Below are 19,573 nucleotides of genomic sequence, written 5' to 3'. Positions count from 1 at the left end.
CACTGGAGCAGCAGAGCTCAGTCACCGGGCCAGCGGAGCTCAGCGCGTACGCGCGCAGACAAACAGCAGCAAACCGCCGGTATCCCCGTTCCTGCTGTGTTTCCATGAGCTCCCGGAGCCGCTCGCCAGGACTCCACAGCCGGGGTGTGCAGCAGCTGCCCCGGGGCACTGACAATTAGCAGTCTCCGGTGAACCCTGAGCCTTCCCAAAGGCTCAAATTACCGAAGTCTGGAAGTAATTGCAACTTACAGAAAAAGCAGGGCAGCTGTTTCTAAGTATTGGTAGTAGTTAGGCAGTTCCATAACCACTCGGGTCAGACATCACACACTGTATTTGTGGTCCCAGAGAAAAAGCTCCCCTTTATGAAATTACAATTGTATTACAGTTGTTCATCAACAGAAGTATTTCACTCTGAGCAAGCATTTTTTCCTGACAGACATGCACCTATCCAACAGGCCAGTATTTCTGAGGAATTACTGTACATCTATAAAGACTGAAGAACAAACCGTACAAATCTGTATCTGGATTCTGGAACCAGTACACGCTACAACAAGCCAAGGCTTCAGCAGGACACGCTTGTCTAAAGCTTATTTTTACCATTTACTCATTCATATAACATGTTTTATAATCAATTAAAATATTATATCTAAAAAAAAAAATCTTTTCAAGACAGCCCACAGTGTGGGAAGGAACTACACTGTTCCTTACATCAAACTGGGACAAGAGAAATTCAGGAGCCAAGAGTGGCCCAGGGTGACCATCATCTCAGGGAAGGGAGTTCATTCATCTGAGTCCAGGTCACTGTCTCCTGCAATGGAGTGGAAGTCCTCACTGTCCTCCTCATCCTCAGACAGATGGACCTGACTTAACACACTTGGCCCAGAGCGCTGCTGCTCTTCCTCCTCTTCCTCTTCTGAGATCTCATAGCCTCCAATGCTGCTGAAACTCGTGTCTCTTGTGTTGGACTTTGGATCTGGTTCTTCATAGCTGCCATAACTAGAAGAAAGAAGAAAATAACTCAAATGAGCTGCTGATACCAGCAATTCTGTATTTAACTGCTGTAAGAGTTGGCTTGAAGTCCTGTGAACACTAGGGAACCACTGTGCATTTCAATTCTGTCACTGGCCTGCTTTTTAAAACAGGAACTAAAGAAAAAACAGTTCTCCAATGAAACAATTCCAGTATCTTCACTCCAGTCTGATACACTCCAGGCAGAAAAAAACTGATTGCCCCAACAGCTTCTGTCACTTCACTGCAGACAGAAAGTGCAGGATTGTTTTCAACCCATTCTCATCTTTTCTAGAACTTTCTGCTGACTCTTGTCAAGATCCTGGGCTGGAATGACCATTGTCTGCCAGCCCAGCCACCTATTAGCTCTGATGCCTGTGATTTATTAGGCAAATATCAATAATGGCACTAAGGAACTGAATTCAACAAGTAGAAGAAGAGCAGAGAAGCAAGTACTTATACCCTACAGAATGCCCAGAGAAGGGAGAGTAGGCTGCTGTTCTCTTGAATGCAAAAAAGATAAAGCTGATATTGTTGTATTTTTAATTTTCTAATAATTGGACACCTTCCAAAATGCAGAAAATGCATATTCCGATACTTCTGGACTTCAACTAAGCAGTTGAATAGTTGAATTTCAAGTCAGGACATGCTTGTTCTTAGAAGGGGAAAAAAAAAAGATGATCTGCTAAGTAACTTTTTTACTTCAAAGGCATCTTGTAGTTTGAGATAGCTTGTAAAAACCTTTATTTGTCCTGCCATCAAAAACCACTACATATGTGCAAGAAATCATCTAATTTAAAAGAAAAAACTGTGTGGGTTTTTTCTTCTTTTTTTTTTTTCTAATTTAACTCATCTTTTTATTAGTGAAAATCTAACAGCAACCCCAAATTTCTGTCAGTAAGAATAAATGGTAATTATGGTTGCAACAGTAAGAACAATCACAAGATAACTTTAAGAAACATATGAGATATTCTTCAGGTTTTTATGATGAACACTTCAAAAATCTTTAAGAGATGGGATTTTAACGAGCTCTAATTACCTGATATTGCTGTCCTCCATAACATGAGATGTCTCCCCACCATCTCCTTCATAGGACATCATGCTTTCTTCATTGTCCATGCCCATGCGTGTGTTCTCTTGGAGAACATGAGGCTGTTTGGGTCTCACTGCATTGGGCTCCACGTCTGAGTCACTGCCACTCTCACTCAGCTGGATAGCTGTGTAAGGAACCAAAGTGTGGTCAGGAGCTGCCAGGTTTGTTCTGTCACTTCATACCCACTGCCTGTGCTTCAAGGCTGCAGTATTGACTGTAAGGAATGTTTACAAAGTCCTGTCTCCACAAGGCAGAAAAGGTATCTGGGAGGTGACACCACCTACGAGTGCCCAATTCTGATGTTATTCCAAAGCAATCTCATTACCACCATTACTCAAAAAGGCCTTATATCTTGTCTACTCTGAAAAATTCCCCCTTCTTCCCCCCTAAAAATTTTCAGAAGTCATTGGTAAACACCACTATATGCTTTTCTGCATAAGTTTGTATTAAAACATAGAAACAGTCTGAATAACCTCTGTACACCTCTTCCTGTTTGTGATAACACTACTTTTCATGATAACATTGTTTTAACATTAACATTTTACATTTAACATTAATAACCCTATTTCATATCAAAATAAATGTACTTTTACTAGACCACCCATTCCTGGCTCTGCATACCAAATCATACTTGCAGTGTTTTCAGAACCATTTGCAGTTTCACTTTATGAAATACAATCAACAAGACCTTGTCTTAACTCTGCTTTCCTGTGTGTGTGTACTTACAGCATTCCTATTGCACTTCTGTTTTCAGTCCCATTTGTGTTCACCCAGTTTACTCATCCTGCCCCTTTGGTCTCTGCTTTCTACTGCATGTTTTTGTGATGGAAGCATGAGATCAGCTGGGTTAATGAACAATCAGAAAAGGACACTTACACGAGAAAGGATTATCTCCCTCTTCATCACTCCCATCATCATCATCCTCTCCATCAGACATAAGCAAGTCTTCATAGAGGACACTGGCCTGGGGCTGCTGGGCTGATCCTTCTTCTTCATCAGCAAGGTCACCATCTGCATCTTCAACCTCCTGGGTCACACAAACAGGGATGCTGAAGATCCAGCAGCATGCTGCCTTTCTATCACAGATTTCCCACTCTGTCCACTCTGAAGCATTCCCTCATTTCACAGTGCTAACTTTTCCAAACTGCATTTCAGAGCCTGCCTCAGGGCAGCAGGCACAACAGACAGCCCTGCAAGGCAGCCCCTACATGGTGGCTGGGATTTCTGTAAATGTACTCACTGGGGCTGGAGTCTTAGGCTTGCCATCATCATCCTCATCAAATCCTTCAATATCCACATCAGAGTCTTCCTCGCCCAGCCGACCTCGCCCCTGGCGCATCTGGATGGGAACACAAAGAGCAGTGGCACTGAGGAGGGCACTGCTGGACATCACCCAGAACAGCAGTGGCACTAGGAGGGCACTGCTGGACATCGCCCAGAACAGCAGTGGCACTGAGGAGGGCACTGCTGGACATTGCCCAGAACAGCAGTGGCACTGAGGAGGGCACTGCTGGACATCACCTAGAACAGCAGTGGCACTGAGGAGGGCACTGCTGGACATCGCCCAGAACAGCAGTGGCACTGAGGAGGGCACTGCTGGACATCACCCAGGGAGTGTGAGTGACCTGGGCCACAAAGGTGGGTGTGAGAGTACAGGGAGGAAAAGACAGAAAGGAAAATACATGTGTATCACTCTCAGAGCAAGGATCCTTTTTCTCTTTATTGCAAGATCACAGAGCAGTCTCCACACACTTCTGCTTGATGTGCTCATCCTTGAATTGGGAATCTCCAGCCTTACAGACCAGAGTTCCTTATTCAACTAGTTATTTCTGGAAAATAGCACTAGGTTGTAAAAAAAGTGCTTATTTTCATAATATATTTTAAAATCACACAGCATTCCCCACAAATCTTTTTTCTATCCTTCTCTTCCAACTCTTCCCACAGTCCCCATGAGTCCAAGATAAAGAGGACATGCAGATTCTGTCCCAAAGACTATAAATTTCTACAGAAAGCTTGAAAACTTCCAAATCTAGAAGGCATTCACAGAGCTACAGATGGCTACAATACTACACAGAACTATTCATAACCAATCTCTGTTTGCCTGCATTGTTCAGAATAGCTCTCACCAGTCCTTCTGGTACCACCTTCAGTGTTATGGCTCCTCACCTCCTTCGTCCTCCTGGTAATTTATTTTCATGGTCCTATTACTGCATATCCTTCTGCTATTCCCTCTCCTTCAACATTTATTGCTTTGTTTAATACAGAATAAAGACTAAGGAAAAATATTCTGTGGTTACTGTAACAAGTTCATTTCTAATTCTTTAATCCCTTTAACCTGTCTGCTTTTCCTTTTACAACTATAAGGTATCTACAGTAGCAACCATCTCTTCAAAGCTCCTAAGTGTCACTGGATGCAACCATAATAATCTAATTATGATCTTGTGAATCTGTAGAATATCCTTCACCATTTCCCTACTCAGAATTAACAAGGAATTGCATATTAACCCTCTGTAGCATGAGTCACCAGGTTTCAACTTCCAGAAGCAGTGAAGCAAACAAATACCTGGCCTTAGGCAGATTCTTGTGCAGCTTTTGATTCTCTATTCTTTGTTTTGCAGTGTCTCAATTCCCAGTGCTCTTTAATTTTTATTTTTTTTTACTTTTGCCTCAGAGCAGTCAAAATGAAGAAAATATAACTCTTGGAACATGTTCCCTTCTCTACTAGGAAAACCTGATCTTTGTCACCTGTTTCCTACGAAGTCATTGCCTCCTTTAGTAATTTGTTCATGCAAGACAACTCCCCAAGCAGATGAGAAAATGGAGGATTCTGACCTGAGTTCCTCGCTTCCCTGTGGTAGTGATGGGAGTGTCCATAGCAGACAAATTGCTTTCATCTTGATAGAATGAAGCACCATGGGACACACTGAGGGAAGTGCTGGTATCATACAAATCTGGTGGCTAAAGTATAGGTGGAAACAGGAGACAGAACATTCTCAGGCACTGAACTGAGACTGGAACAGTATCTTGAGAGGCAAGACTGGGATTTCAGGACTAAATGCATCTTTTTGGCATGGTGTTCATATTATTACACAGTTTAGTCAAAATGAGCTAATTATTCTTAAAGAACAAATGGGGTAAATGCAATGGCTCAAAACCTCAGCTTTGAAGTTTGCCAAATAGCAGATTTTAAAATAGAAGTCAGTACTTCTATACAGTGCTATTCTACAGAGGCCAAAATCACAAATGAGCTTCAAAAGGATTCAATAAATTTATAGAGAACAGACCTCTCTGCAGCTCATGAATACAATGGTTCAGGTCCAACACAAGTTTAAGGTGCCTGAACAACCAATTCCCAGAAGCAGGGAGGGTTTGCTGTAGAAATGATCACTGCATGTTTGCATCCGCCTACTTCTGTTCCCTGCCAGAGACAGGAGAGTTGATTACATCAACCTTTGGTCTGACTCAGCATGGCCCTTTTCATTTACTTCCTCATAATGGGAATGGTGTTGCAGCCCCAAATGCTCCAGTCAGAACTGGGAAAAGTCTAGCACATATGAAACAGCAAAGCTTCAGCTTCCAATGAGTCCTGTGTAAATCACTGTCTCAACCCCTAGAGCTGACACAAGCAAGAAAAAGGGGATTTGGATAAAGTGTTCCAAAAGCCAACCTGCATTTTGCATGCAGACTGACCTCTAAAGAGTTAATGAAGAACTACATATTAGGATTTTAATAAAGTTCCCTTACAATACACACTTCATAGATCATGACAATACTGAAAGTCTTAAGAACAACAGCAATAATTCCTAAATTAGGCAAAATAGGCTTCCTAAGAATTTAAACAGACATGTAAAGCACAGACAGCTCTCAACTGTATTTGCTTTTTATATCCTGGAGGCCAACCTCTTAAGACCCATATGGGGAGATAAATGTTGGCTGTCACAACTGCATTTAAAAAAGGGAACTAAATCCAAGCAATCTTCCCCAGACCTGCCATCTGTGGCAAGTTTGGGAGTGTGGGACTGTAGCTCCAGCCAAGAAGCAGAGGGAAAGGGTGGCCTTCATGTGACAAGTTCAAGGCTGAAGCTCAGAGAGCTCTTTCCTCTTAGCAAGGACAGTTCCCTGCCCAGGCCTCCTTTCCTCCCTTCTGATCACCAGCTTGGAATAAAATCAGACCAAGTAACATTGCTCTTGGGAAGGAAGCCATCAAATAAGAAAATGGCATTTTTGTCCCTCACTCTCTGATGCATTGGGACAACCACTGATGCTATTTAATTCTTGCAGTATGTCAACAAATAGTCTCAATAACTCATCTCCAAAGACTCTCCTACAGCCCAACACTTCCTGTAGGCAGGAAGGTCTTTTTCCATGATACTCAGTTTCAGCATTCTCAGCCAGGTGAATTTCATCAATTCCAGCAAACACTTTCCACCTTCCTAAAATGCTACATTTTGGGTATTTTTGTGGGGAGAGATGGATGGGAGGGTGTTAAATATTGCCCCAAACCCACCTGTGTCCTGCTATCCTGGCTCAGCCATACAGTCTTTGTATACTTCTTGCCTAAACAATTTTTAAACTAATTTTTCTCTTAAAAATAATCTTTATAAGATCTTAAATTGTTCCTGAACTTCAAGCCCTTCTTTCTGCTCTGACTTTGCTAAAATTAAATGCAACTTTGCAGATGTGATTACATCAGACTTGCACAGAATCAAAAAATTATTGGTCTACAACTGGGCTGAACAACTGCAAAGAAAGCTTTGGTTTGTCTTCCTATACCACAAGTTTTGCATTTTATCATTCAATTATCAACACAGAGATCTTTCCCAAGGCCTATGAACTTTTTCAAATAAACAAAAGGCACATCTCAGATGACATCCCCTGCTTTCCTAGGCAAATTCCGAAGTTAATTTTAGTTTTCATGAATTAACTTGTCATTCCTGGTGGAAGTTTTTAACTGATGATTTTAAAAACATCAAACAACCCAAAATAAGATTTTTTTTAAAGAAAGGTCTAAGTAGCTTATAAATCTTTGCCAAACTGTGAACATTGAAAAGAAACCCAGCATGAACTCGCTCTGTAACACAAAGAAAATACCTGACACACACAACTGTCTTCAATAATATAATGATAAAAGTTAAAAAACTTATTTTCCACTAGAACTGGAACCAAGAGATGTAACGAATCCCAGCAATGAGGTTACAGTGGGACTCTGCTGACCTTATTAGGGAGTTCCTTTACCCACAGCAATGAGCCTTTCCCACAATACCACTACCAAACAGCTCCCTGGATTCCTCTCAGCACTACATCCATGTTTTGTCCTCATGTTCTCCTTACCTGTCCACTGCTTGACTTCTGACGGTTTCTAAACGTTACACTTGCACAGTTGACCTTCCAACCAACACTCAGCTGTACCTGCCTGTACACAGCTCATCTGTAGGCCAGTTTTACAACTTGCTTGGGAAATGTCTCTCTTTGTCTTAGGTATCTCACTCTCTGAAGCATCAGAACTGCTTCTTACATTTATTCTTAAAAAGCAAGTGTTAGCACACCATCCAACAAGATACTCTACTAAAAGACAAACTGCAAACAGATGGAGAACACGAAACAAAGAGGAAAATTGGGATCAAACACTCAGGAGACTGAAACTAAAAGAAAATGAAAGCCTTGCTTGGTCACTTGCCTGTGGAGTGTAGGGACCAGGGGTCATAGGATCAAGACTTTCCAGATCTGCCTCCTCCAGTGCTGCTTCCTTAGCAGTAGAGATGTCTCTCTCGAGTTGAGTCAGGTGCTCATCATACTGAAAATAAAAAGGCTTGCTAAGGTTGCAGAACAGAAAATTCAAACTGTATATATTCCAGTAAAGCTGTCCACATACCTCAGCTAAAGTCTGGTAACAGATGTTTACAATCTCCTGGGCTGTTTTTGTGTACTGGCTGTCTGACCCTGTAGTAAGAAACAAATCTCTTTATACATTCTGATGTTTTTTCAATTCCAGCTGCCGAGACAGCAGGACAGGTTTTGGTTACACAGACCCCTAAATCCCAACTCCTGATGTAAGGAGAAATACAAAGCAGAGCTAAAATAGCACAACCAGTTTGTTCCAGCAATAAAAGTGTGATTTAGGACACAGGAAGGTTGTACCCTGTCTCAAGGAAATTTCCAGAAACAAATCATTGGATCAGAGACATGTACTGAGCAGCAGAACATCCTCCCCAAATGCAACTGCCCCATTCTGCACCAGATGGTAATAAAGCTCCATGTGACAGTGAAAACAGCACCGTTAAAGCATCTCTTTCCTCAGGAAAGGAAAACAATCATCAAGTTTATGAATCACAGCCTCATGCTTCAACACACTTTGGCAGTACAGGTGCCCAGATGAATGAATCAAAGTAAAAAGGCAGCTGAAGCCTCATTTCCACCACCTACCATTGTACTTAATGCTGTTGGCAAGGATGAGGTTAACATCATCCAGGAAAGTCTCCCTGTTCTGGTATTTGTGTTTGGAGATATTCTGGAAGAGAATTGTCACCCAGTGAGTGATCAAGTCCCAACACCTCTCAAGAGACTGCTCAGTCCAAGCTACACACCTTGCGGATGGTCTCCAGGTCCATCGGATTAGCAATCACCTTGTAATAATCAGGAACAAACTTTTTGTTAACTGGATGGTGAAATGGCCAAGACTGGAAAAAAAAATAAAAGAAAACAGGTTTAGAAAGCTTCTGTGTAGAATTTTCTACAGTTTGAGCTACACATGTCATGTCTGCAGAACTGATTAACACTCCAAATGTATTTAAGGTATTTATAACAAGACCTCTTGAATCCAATCATTTAGGTTCAGGAGGGACACAGAGAAAAGATCTACCAGCTGGATTTTTAACTAGGCCTGTTGATATCTATTTGACAGTAGGAACATATAATACAAATTGATAATTTTACAGAAGACTTTCCTATTCAATAGCCCTGTTTTCTCCACAACAAGATCAGCACGTTTTGCACATCACACACAGTCACTCGAGATACATACATCTGGAACTGCCATCATCTTTTGAGTCACAATGTTATCCAAAATGAAGGAAAAGGCCACTTGATCGTCATCATCCAGGAGAGGATTAATTGCTTTTTCTAATCGAGCCAGTTTATCTTCCTTCTGCAAAAGAAGCAGGGAAAATCAGTGGCTGACCCTAAACTAATAACTGAACTATCATGATACTCTGTCCCAGAGAGGCTGCCATGCACCTTTTTATGAAAACATTTGAAACTAACAGGAGGTAATAGTCAAGATATAAGCCTATAGATAAGATAAAGCAACTAGAATAAGAAAAAAGCATTTGGTTTTTTCAGAGAGGCTCCCATTGGAACTGTTTTAAATGTTAAAAATTCAAATATCTTCTGGGGTAGGAGGAAGAACTCCCTTAATTTTCTACTACTCTCCCAGGCAAAACCCCTGTGTTTTGCCTATGCACATCCTCTATTCCCAAAGTCTTCAACCACCCCTGATCATCCCTCCCCCTCCATTCTGATCACAACACATTCACAGAACTTGCCTCTTTTAGCTTTTCATCACACAGGTCAAGCATGGACTGGGATATCTGTGTCAGTGAGTGCTTTGGCCCTGCAAACACACACAGCAAGTGCAGCTTGATTAAAAAGACCGTATCACAATATGATTTATCTTTACTCCTAAAGCATCATTGATAATATTTCTGGCACAGTTAGGAGAATATACTCAAGTATATTTTCAATACACACAGTTGTTCAAGTTCAGCATGCATTTTATATGAGAAAATGTTATTAGTAGTAAATAACATTTCTGGCATATATTCTAGTAAAGTTTGGAAACCCTTTGGAAAGCAGCTGTGCCTGTGGCAGACTGGCCTCCAAGCCCTCCACCTCTGCCAAATATTCACAGTATAAATCACAAAATTTCTGTTTCCTTCACTAAGTCCAGTCAGTGAAGCAGAACTGCGAAGGAAGGCAAGATAGACATTTAAGGAATATTCAAAAACCCACAGCTTTAAATAATTTCAGGATTCCTCAGACATGGAAACAAGCATTTGCAACAGAACAATGAAAAAATGGATCTTACTTATTAGAATAAATCAGAGATTTAACTGTCAAAATAATAAAGGAAGCAGCAAAGGCACAAACTCAGTGCTGTCAGTGTCACCCTCAATGCTGCACAGCCTAGACAGACTCAGTGCAGCTGGGAGGTTTTTCTATCAAATTAATATATTTTGGACAATGATGCTTCTGTCAGCAGTCAGAATAAAGCCAATGAATCAGCACTTTTCCCCAGCAGATACATACTCTACCACAGAATCTACACTTATATTCTAAACTAGCTTTCTTTCCTTTTTTTTCAACTAGTTTCCCGACCTTCCCAAATAGGGAAAAAGTTTATTACGACTAAGAATCACAATATGCAAAATCATGACAGCAAACTCCACTCAAAGCAGCGTGCTCCAAGGAACTGCCTTCAATGGGTGTGAACTATTCCTATTTGCATTGGAAGATTCATTCAATAAAGCATAATAATGCAATCTACTGAAAACAATATTTTACTCAGCTATGAAGGAGGTAGGCAGGACTTGAAACATGCAGAAGTCTTCAGTCATTGCATCGCCCCAAGACACAGACCCATAACTGTTACCACATTTACCACAATCACAGTCAACGTTTAGTTGTTGCTACGTGCTGGAATTCACTTCTTTCTTATTTATTAATTAGTTCATTAACATTAATATAATCTTTCAGGTACATCTGGAAAAATATACGTTCACTATTGCCATCGGAAGTGAATTTGCTCTGCTTTTACATTCTTTTGTTGACTCTAAAAGTTCCACAGCTCATCCATGCACAGTGTATTAGCAGAAGCAGGATTTCCCTGTGTTTTTACCATTGTATGTGGCACTGTTCTTCACAATGAGCTCCAGGTGTTCCCTGAACTCCTCCCGGGATGGGTACTGCCTCTTCCGGACGTTTTCACGCAGGGTCTGTAAATCCATGGGCCGGGTAATGATCTTGTAATAATCTTTGACAACTTTTGGATTTACAGGCGTGTGAAAGGGGTATGTCTGAGAAGGAAAAGTAACAAATGGTTATTAGCACAGTAATGACACAGCTAATCTCAGTTTAACCTCCACAGTTAAACAGGCACTAATGCATAAAACCTTTACAGCAACAGGTCCTTAACTGCACCAGGGAAAACAGAATAAGCTCAACCCCACGATGGCAAACACTTTCTTCCACACAATAATTTCTAATACCACTATAAGAAGGAAAATCTCACAGACAATTTGTGGTATTTACAACTGCAGCACAAAAGTCAAGAAACTGAATTTTAAAATTCTCATTTCAACTCAAATCTTTCCTTTAATCTTTTCATTTTGCAAGTTTCTGGCAAAGTCTGGTCAGAAAAGAGTGAAGGACAGATCTTCTCCAGTGGCACATATATAAAAGCATTACACACTGCTACATTTCATTCATCTAGTGTTGGTTTTGTTGAAAAAAAAAATTTAAAAAATCACATATGTGCTTTGAACATGTATCCATACAAAACTAACCACATTCTGGTGTCTACAACACATACCCTTCTTCAACCATATTGCTTGAGATGCAGGATTTGGGTGTCATAGCTCAAACTTACATTGGGAAGATCCCTGATGTCATTGATGATGCCCTCCAAGATGGATGAGAGTGTCACCATGGGATCTGTTCTCCGCCGGTGGATGGATTTATGGGGACGCTGAAAAAACCAGAGGCAGAAAAATGAAGGCAGCTCCAAGATACAAAACATTTACTCACAGAAATCCTAGACAATTTAGCTTATTAATTTTCTGGGCAGGCAGAAGGAGGTTGCACAGGAGCAGTTAAGGGCCTGGCCAGTTGGTGCAAACAGAAATGGAGGTGCTGCACTCAGCTCAGTAACACTTCACTCACGTTGAGATAATCACAGTGCACCGTTGTCCCCACGCGACGCTTCTTCTTTGGAGGAAGCTGCTGCTTAGGAAACTTCAGCACCAGAGATTTCCTGCGAACCTCATCAGCACTAGGCACAAACAAAAAAGCACAATACTTCCTCCAGCCCTCACGTGAATCAAGACCATTTGTCCCCCAGTACTGACTTTGGTTCCATCTGCCATAATACCAAATGCTCAAACAAAATACTGTAATAGCAGTTTATGTAAAGCCCTGTCACTTTATTCCTGTGACTAATATACATATAAGTATTCTGCATTAAGCTCTATGTTGTTTATTCTTATTATCCTCACCAGTATCTCGGTTTTTCCCTTACCTCTCAATCAGTTGTTTTCCCAGGACAATTTTTGTTCCTTCAACTTTGATGAGTTCTTCATTGTCATTGTGAATAACTGTTTTTTCCAGCTCTTCCTCCTGTTCCTCTGTCATTGCAACAGGATTAGAAGGTGGGGCATTTGTTTGGTAGTAAAGAGGGCAGAACTTATTAGTCCTCATGTGTCCAATTGCACCACATGCTCCACATTTGAGCTGCAAAAATAGAAGGTGATGGGTCAGAATTCACATATGGGCTCCTAGTTTTGAGGTAAAGCATCATTAAAATCCCCCAGTGAGATCTTTAGTACATCATTAGAACAGAAAATTTCTCCAGTAGCCAGAACCCATATGGAATGCTTACTTTCAAGTCTGGACGCTCTTTCATTTTCTTGGGCTTCTTTTCTGGAGGCCCCTTGAGTTTCTCTTTCTCTTGGTTCCGCTTTAGCCTCCGTAACTGTTCCTGGATCCTGCGCCGCTCCTTCCGCATCTCCTCACGGTGCTGCTCATCAAACAGAGCAAACTTCCGTCTGGGTGGGGGAAAAAAACACAGAAATTTTCCAGTCTAGTTCATGATTTACCAGGTACTCTTCTGGCAGAATAATCACTGCATCAAGTTTGCAACACCCTCCAAAAGGACAGCCATTAACTCTCTTTCTGTCCACAATGACTGTGCTCAATTCTACATTTCTTCATGCTGTCAGTGGAACAAGATAAGCCTGTAGGCAAAGTTAGGAGACAGAAGAAGGAGAGCACGAAGGCCTTACATGAACTCCTCGTCCTTGGTGGTCCGTATGCGGCAGTAGGCGTCGATGACTGCGGGTTTCCGCACCGTCTCACACCTCACGTACTCCTTGCCGTCCTCGTCCCTGAACGTGCGGTAGATCTTCAGGCGCCGGCCGGTGGCAGAGGAATTCAGGCTGGTCACAGAGGCAGTGTCATCATCCTTGTGAGAGTTTGCTGAGGCTGCTGAAGCTGTTGTCACAAGAAAATGTTTTATTTGCTTCTAATTTTTTCCACACTGTAGAAATGGCATCATCTAAATACAGCAGATAGTTTTGGCCTAAAAGCTTCCAAGACACGCATTCAGAAAAACCTAACAGATGTCTCTCCCTTGCTTGCTCATGTTCTCTTATCATGACATGAAATCCAGCTGAAACAAAGCTACCTAATTATCCACATAGATTATAAAGCCAGAAAGAACAGCCACAGTCAACAAGGGGCCACAGGTGCAACCTGCAATGCAACTGCATCTGCTCCTGCTCGTGGATTAGTTACAGTGCTTTTCATCATAGGTATGGTTATCTGGCAGAAACTGAGGGTCAAGAATTATCCAGTTTTCCAAAGAATGCTCCAACCAGTGTGTCAAGTGAGCACAGAATCTTTCCAGCACCATTCATAATTCAGGCTGAGAGGTTTTGTACAAAGTAACACTGGATATCTTTTCATGAGGTAATAATCATCAAAAATCTTCCACATTTGCCTTATAAATAATCCAGTAACTATTTATTAGCGATGTATTCCCAATTTGAGAATAGATGGCAACAATAACATTGACTCAGATGCAGAGCTCAGCTTTGCTCACACACATTCAACAAGTAACAGTGGTCATGGGCACCTTCATGAAGTTCATTCACAAGCCAAATGTTTTACCAGCCAGTCAGGGACATGTCAAGTTCTCTGCTGGAATGCACTTAAAACAAGCACATCTCCAGGAGATCCAAATCTGGCAGCTGCCCAATTTACCTCCAAACATGCTGCCACAGCACACAGTGTAACAGACACTGCTATCAGCCTGCAGACTGTGCCTGCTTCACACACAAAACTGTGTGTACACAGAAGATGCAACTACACAACCCTAAGATGGTTGCAGGAACTATGTGTGAAGACATCTTGAGAAAAATACTGAAAAAACAGCTCCCCACTCAAAATAAAAATTAAAAAAAAAAAAAAAAAAATTCAGCAGGAAGCAGCAGTGACTATCTAAAGAAATACCAGAGTAAGTTTATAGTTCAAAATAAACAAAAGCTGTGAGGCAAAGAATACACTTCACATGTACTTTCAGCCACTAAGTGCTCAAGAGAAGGAAGAACCCCCAGAGAGGGAAAAGCCCCAGATAAGCATGTTTATACATTCTCCCTGTAAGGAATCTTGAGAGGCCAGATCTTTTTGCAGCCTGACATAAAGTCCTGCATCCCTTCCCAGGCATAATTCTGGTGGTTGCAGTTACTTACACAGCCCCTTTTTGTCTCTCCTGTCCTTTTTGCCCCTATCTTTGTCATTGTCTTCTCCCAGGAGCATCCTTTGCAATTCCTTCCGTTCCTGCTCTTCTCTTTCCCGAGAGAGCTGAGAACTAGTTTTCTTGTTCTGTAACATATTCTCAATATTCTTTCCCATCTCTTCAAAGTCACTGTCTTCAGCTGAACTGCTATCTGTGTCTGTTGACAGGATCTCAGTGGATTCCAGCACCCTGAAATAGGAGGCATCCTGGAAGTCAGTGAATGTTGCCCCCCCAAATTAAAAATAACAACAGTCTGTTACCTTCCCAGAAATACAAAGGTGAAAATTATGCAAAGATTTGAGAATTAATGATACAAATCACTACTACAACAGGCATAACATATTCCCTTCCCAGCCCTCCTTTTAACTCCTGCTAAAAGATAAACTGTTTCAAGACAATCTTCTCCAAATAGTTGATCTCTTCTTCATTAACAATACCTTATTCCCTCACCACTCTCAAGTCTCAGGCTAGAACAAGGAATAAAGTATGAATTCTGGCAGTTCTAAGAACAGGACATAGAATTGGTACTTGCTACCCGAGAGAGATGGCAAATTGCTCATTACAGGAAAAAAAAACAGGAAAGGAAAGGAAATAAGGTGGTGAACTACTGATGTGTGAAACTGCAGAACATCTCATGCTGTGACTCTGCAACACATTCTACCCTTCCAAAAGGTCTGTGACAAGAAGACAGTAAACCTGAGGGTTTCTATTAACAGCCAAAGGTCTCTTTCCTAGTGCTGTACTTCATAAGCCCAAGAAGTTGAGTGAACACCTACACCACCACATATCAGCGAGCCCCAGGCATGCACAGTGCTGGACTTTTGAGGTGGGGACAGGGTGGGGTCCAAGGCTGTGAACATCAGATAAGGACATACTTATTTTGTAAGTCGAAGATGCGCTGACACTCTTCTTTGTATCTCTCCTGATGTTCTGCCACAGAGAACCGAGAGCCGCGGGCAAATTTGCTCATAGGCCCTTCCCCTGAGCGTGCCTGCTCTGTGGACATCGTACGGACCACGTCAATCACCTCCCACCGGGACAGCTTCTTGATCTGCAGAGAGGAAGGCAAGGAGTGGCTCTAGAGACACACAGCTCAGGTACCTGGCTGTGGATCTCAGCCCTCTCCACATGAGGTCAAAGCAGAAATTTTTAAGTCCCTTCCACCATCAGCTGCTAAAGCCTTAGTGAAGCGTGCAGCCTGCCCTGGGCTCACACTCACCTCCTCCTCAGGCACTCCAAATTTCCGCAGAAGCTGTTTGGCATTTTTGAGGGAAAGCCGGCGCAGATCTGCATCTGTGCCAGTCACTGTCTTCTTCACTGGCTGAGGCTCTTTATCGTCCTGTTCAGAGGAAGATTCAGCCTATTAATGTCATAGGAGTTTCTCCTAGGCTCATCTGATATTTTCTCTTCCTTACGTCCCTTATTTAGTCCACTTCTCCCACATGACTTCCCAGCTATTGCTCCTTGGGAACTATACCTTCTGCTGGGTTGGTTTGTTTGGAATCTTGACATAAGAAAATCCTTCCCCACAACCAGTGGGATCTGCAACACCAGTCACTTCTAGGAGGCACTTGCCCTTCATAGCAGCAATGAAGGCTCGTGTGGTGTTCCAGGGAGCCGTGCGCACCTGCCAGCGAGAAAATAAACAATCATAACCCTGTTACAAGCTTTTATTTTGCAATTCTTCCAGTCATACTGAGAACTTTTCAACTGATACAATGAGGATGAATTCCTCTTCCTGATCCTTCAGCTGCCCTGATAACACTTCAATGAATAACTAAAGTGCTGAGGAACTCACAAAAAGGCATTTGAGGTAAAAAAAGCTTAGCCCTGAAAGGACCTGCAAGAACAATCACCAAAGACAGGTATGAGCTGTCAGCAGAAGCTCCCAGGAAAGCTGTGTGAACATTGGAAACACTGAATTGGACTTTAAATAAGTCCTTTAAATATAAGGACCTCATTTTTCTCCCACAATTCAAATTTATATACTGGTGTACACACATGTATAACTCTGATGATACCTCATCATCAATCTTCATTTGGAAATCCTCTTCATTCTCCTCTTCTGGAGCAAAGAAGGATTTCTCCCCATAACCTGCATCCTGCAGAGAAATATTAAGGAAAAAATCAGAAGTTGAAGTCTTGGAAAGGTTACTGGAGACAGAAGTAGAAGTCATGGAGACTTGCCATGCTGAACAAGCAAACTTCTATAGACAGTTGTCTGCAAGATTCACAATGACCAACAGTAGCAGAGATGTCAAACTGCCCAGTATTTTGACAAACTCCGTAACTAAACAGTGCACTGAACTTCAAAAAAATATTCAGTGTCTCTTACAGCCACCTGCTGGTTACTTTCTGCTACAGAACTCCAGGTATAAACATAAGCCCTTTCTTGTACCTTCCCTTTGGTACTTTTGAGCACAGCTAATTCAATACTCAGATAATAGGCGGTAAGAATACAGTGTTTCTGTCTTTAAAATTTAACTCCCTTTTATGCAGCAGCAAACTCAGCAAGTGGCACAACAGTCAGGGACCTAACTTGCCTACTCTATAGCAAAATTACCGTCAGGGAGGAGGTGTCACCTAGGCTCACCCCTCACAGGGTGTCAGTAATTTGCCTTGGATTTAGCAGGATTTACCTTGAGCCGCTGCTCGGCCGCGATCATGCTGTAATAGGCACAGCACTGCTCTGGGGACACCATGGCTCTGATCTCCTCCTCTGTTGGCAACCTGAAATCCGGCTTTAAAACCCACCAGTTTGAGTCCATCCCTGAAAAATGCACAGGTCAAACACTGAGTAGTTTCCCATGTGTGCTGGATGCCATCACAGTCCCAGCTTTCATATGCATGTATTTGCTTGCAAAACACAACACAGCCACACACAGAGGGAAGGGAATCTGTGTCGTGTCTTTAATGAGTAAGTCACTGCCCAAAGGGTCATTAAAAATGTCTGAACTATAGTCACTTCTCACCATGAAGCACACTTGTGCCATAAGAAAGTTTCTTAAAAATTGGAAAAAAACCACCCCAGTCAGATTACATCTCAGTTCTACAAGCTTTCAAGAATGTTTTATCAGGAGAAGTTCCCTCCTTCTGCTGTGTTTGGAGCTCCAAGAGCAGCACAGGATGGCTGAGCACCACAGAAAACCCCTCAGCACCTGTGCGTTTGAAATCAGCGCAGAGCTTCAGGCGCTTGCGGATGCTGCTCTCGGAGTGGGAGGGAAAGGCCTTCTTGATGTCCTCCATGCGGATCCTGCGCGGACGGTCCCTGCTCTTCCAGAAGAGCCGGTAGATAAAAACCTACAAAACAACACCCATTTGTCCCAAGAAACAATCAACCTGCTTGCGCATAGTACACACGATGCTTCTGGTGACTGCTTCAGACTCGCTACTTAAAAAACATTGTTTCTCATAAATTTACTCAGTGAGGTTTTCCAAGCTGCGTGTCTGCTTCAGGTTCAGCTGTTTCTGAGAAGGAAATGTGGAAAAAATATTTGTCTTGAAAATTTGTTTTATCACATTAGAAATGTTCATGCTTTGTCACAGAAATTCTGTGAACAGCATGGATTTTCCTGCTCTGCAAATACCTCTGGAGTTACAAATCTGAATTAAGTTGACAGTAAATTACTAGAAATTTTCTCCAAAATATGAACTTGAGGATAATTACTGAATGCTCATGGAATGTCCCAAAGCTTAACCACCACAAGATCTAGAAAATTAAGAAAGACCTACGAGGCAACTCTAATTCTGTGCTGTTTGATAGCACAGTGGTAAACCCATAGGTGACATTTTACACAGCACAACCACTTCAAAACCCACTCTAACTTCTTCAATTTTGTACATTTTATATAATCTCCTAACCTTTTATTCTGGTAACAAAAAGCCTTTACCATTTACTTATGAGATAGAATGCCATTAAAACAGAAGAGACATGCTATAAATCTTTGGTTAAATGAAAACCAAAATGGCCTGTCTGGTTAACATCCAACTCTTGCAGTGCTCTCACCTCACAAGAAAACAAACAAATTAAAAAAGGGAGTCACAGCAGGACAATGAGATCCTCAAATCAAGACTGTCCCAAGGCCCAAGCCTATGCCATGGGCTTGCTCCAAAGACCCCCCAAGATCCCCAAATAATCTCTGATGACATACCTGCAGGAAGTCTCTGATATGTGTGTTAGCTCGCTTAGAGTTGGGACCAGGTACTTCATAGAGTGGGCACTCCTGTCCAACTACAAAAATATCCACCAGCTCTCGAATGTAGTAGCCTTGTCGTGTCCGGATGATCAGGAAATCTGTTTCAGGCATCTTATGTAAATAGATGGGGGCCCGGAAAAGATTGTTTTCAAATGCCTGTTAAGTGAAACAAATCAAAATTCAAAAGTTTTGATCAAATCTTCTGTGATACAATCTACAAAAAAGATCTTAAGACAAAACAACACCCCAAGGTTCATTGCAATGGTATACCATTATTTAAATCACAGCATACGTAGATGTGCAGGGAATAGTCAAGGATGAAGAACAAAAGCTTAAGAAACACTAGAACAAATGCAGAGATTGAAGGGCTCTTTGGACATTTGGAGGTACTTCAGGTCCTTTAAGAAGGCATTTTCAAAAACAAGGCAGAAAGAACACATCTGCAAAAGGGCACAATAACCACAGAAACCAGCCCAACACACAATTAGCACTGTTAGTTCTGTAATAAATCTCTAATATGGAACCTTCACCTTACCTTTTTCCTATGGTACAAAATGGAAGAATTATTGCTGCAGGAAGAGCAGCAAGCATTAACTGAAATCTATTTATATTTACATTAAGGGATTATTAGCCAGGTGGTCCTTGTAACATTCTTAATTCCTCTCCCCATCTCAAATGTATATATTTTAACAACAGAGAGAAGCTCAT

At 41.8% G+C, this 19,573-nt stretch overlaps 1 protein-coding gene across 2 annotated transcripts in view; it reads right to left on the bottom strand.

Annotated features, from left to right (window-relative positions):
- Positions 1 to 332: 332 nt before the first annotated feature.
- The window catches only part of TAF1 (TATA-box binding protein associated factor 1), a 29,329-nt gene continuing 10,088 nt past the window's right edge, over positions 333 to 19,573 (bottom strand). The window contains exons 16-40 of one of the 2 annotated variants that reach the window (XM_041485350.1): positions 18,821 to 19,021; positions 17,828 to 17,969; positions 17,309 to 17,439; positions 16,691 to 16,771; positions 16,147 to 16,296; positions 15,889 to 16,008; positions 15,545 to 15,720; positions 14,623 to 14,858; positions 13,156 to 13,363; positions 12,753 to 12,918; positions 12,393 to 12,604; positions 12,038 to 12,146; positions 11,745 to 11,843; positions 10,995 to 11,172; positions 9,643 to 9,710; positions 9,123 to 9,245; positions 8,686 to 8,778; positions 8,525 to 8,609; positions 7,974 to 8,041; positions 7,779 to 7,895; positions 4,934 to 5,059; positions 3,342 to 3,440; positions 2,978 to 3,128; positions 2,048 to 2,225; positions 333 to 996 (exon numbers count right to left, since the gene is read on the bottom strand). In XM_041485350.1, coding sequence (XP_041341284.1) covers positions 780 to 996; positions 2,048 to 2,225; positions 2,978 to 3,128; positions 3,342 to 3,440; positions 4,934 to 5,059; positions 7,779 to 7,895; positions 7,974 to 8,041; positions 8,525 to 8,609; positions 8,686 to 8,778; positions 9,123 to 9,245; positions 9,643 to 9,710; positions 10,995 to 11,172; positions 11,745 to 11,843; positions 12,038 to 12,146; positions 12,393 to 12,604; positions 12,753 to 12,918; positions 13,156 to 13,363; positions 14,623 to 14,858; positions 15,545 to 15,720; positions 15,889 to 16,008; positions 16,147 to 16,296; positions 16,691 to 16,771; positions 17,309 to 17,439; positions 17,828 to 17,969; positions 18,821 to 19,021 — 3,534 coding nt within the window. In that variant the 3' untranslated portion in view covers positions 333 to 779. The remainder of the gene's footprint in view (positions 997 to 2,047; positions 2,226 to 2,977; positions 3,129 to 3,341; positions 3,441 to 4,933; positions 5,060 to 7,778; positions 7,896 to 7,973; positions 8,042 to 8,524; positions 8,610 to 8,685; positions 8,779 to 9,122; positions 9,246 to 9,642; positions 9,711 to 10,994; positions 11,173 to 11,744; positions 11,844 to 12,037; positions 12,147 to 12,392; positions 12,605 to 12,752; positions 12,919 to 13,155; positions 13,364 to 14,622; positions 14,859 to 15,544; positions 15,721 to 15,888; positions 16,009 to 16,146; positions 16,297 to 16,690; positions 16,772 to 17,308; positions 17,440 to 17,827; positions 17,970 to 18,820; positions 19,022 to 19,573) is intronic. The other variant, XM_041485351.1, reaches the window with a different exon arrangement.

The sequence above is a fragment of the Pyrgilauda ruficollis genome, unplaced genomic scaffold (genome assembly GCF_017590135.1).
Source record: "Pyrgilauda ruficollis isolate IOZ18807 unplaced genomic scaffold, ASM1759013v1 scaffold7, whole genome shotgun sequence".
Classification (NCBI taxonomy): Eukaryota; Metazoa; Chordata; class Aves; order Passeriformes; family Passeridae; genus Pyrgilauda; species Pyrgilauda ruficollis.
The sequence above is the reverse complement of the archived record's forward strand: the minus strand, read 5'-3'. Positions and strand labels throughout refer to the sequence as shown.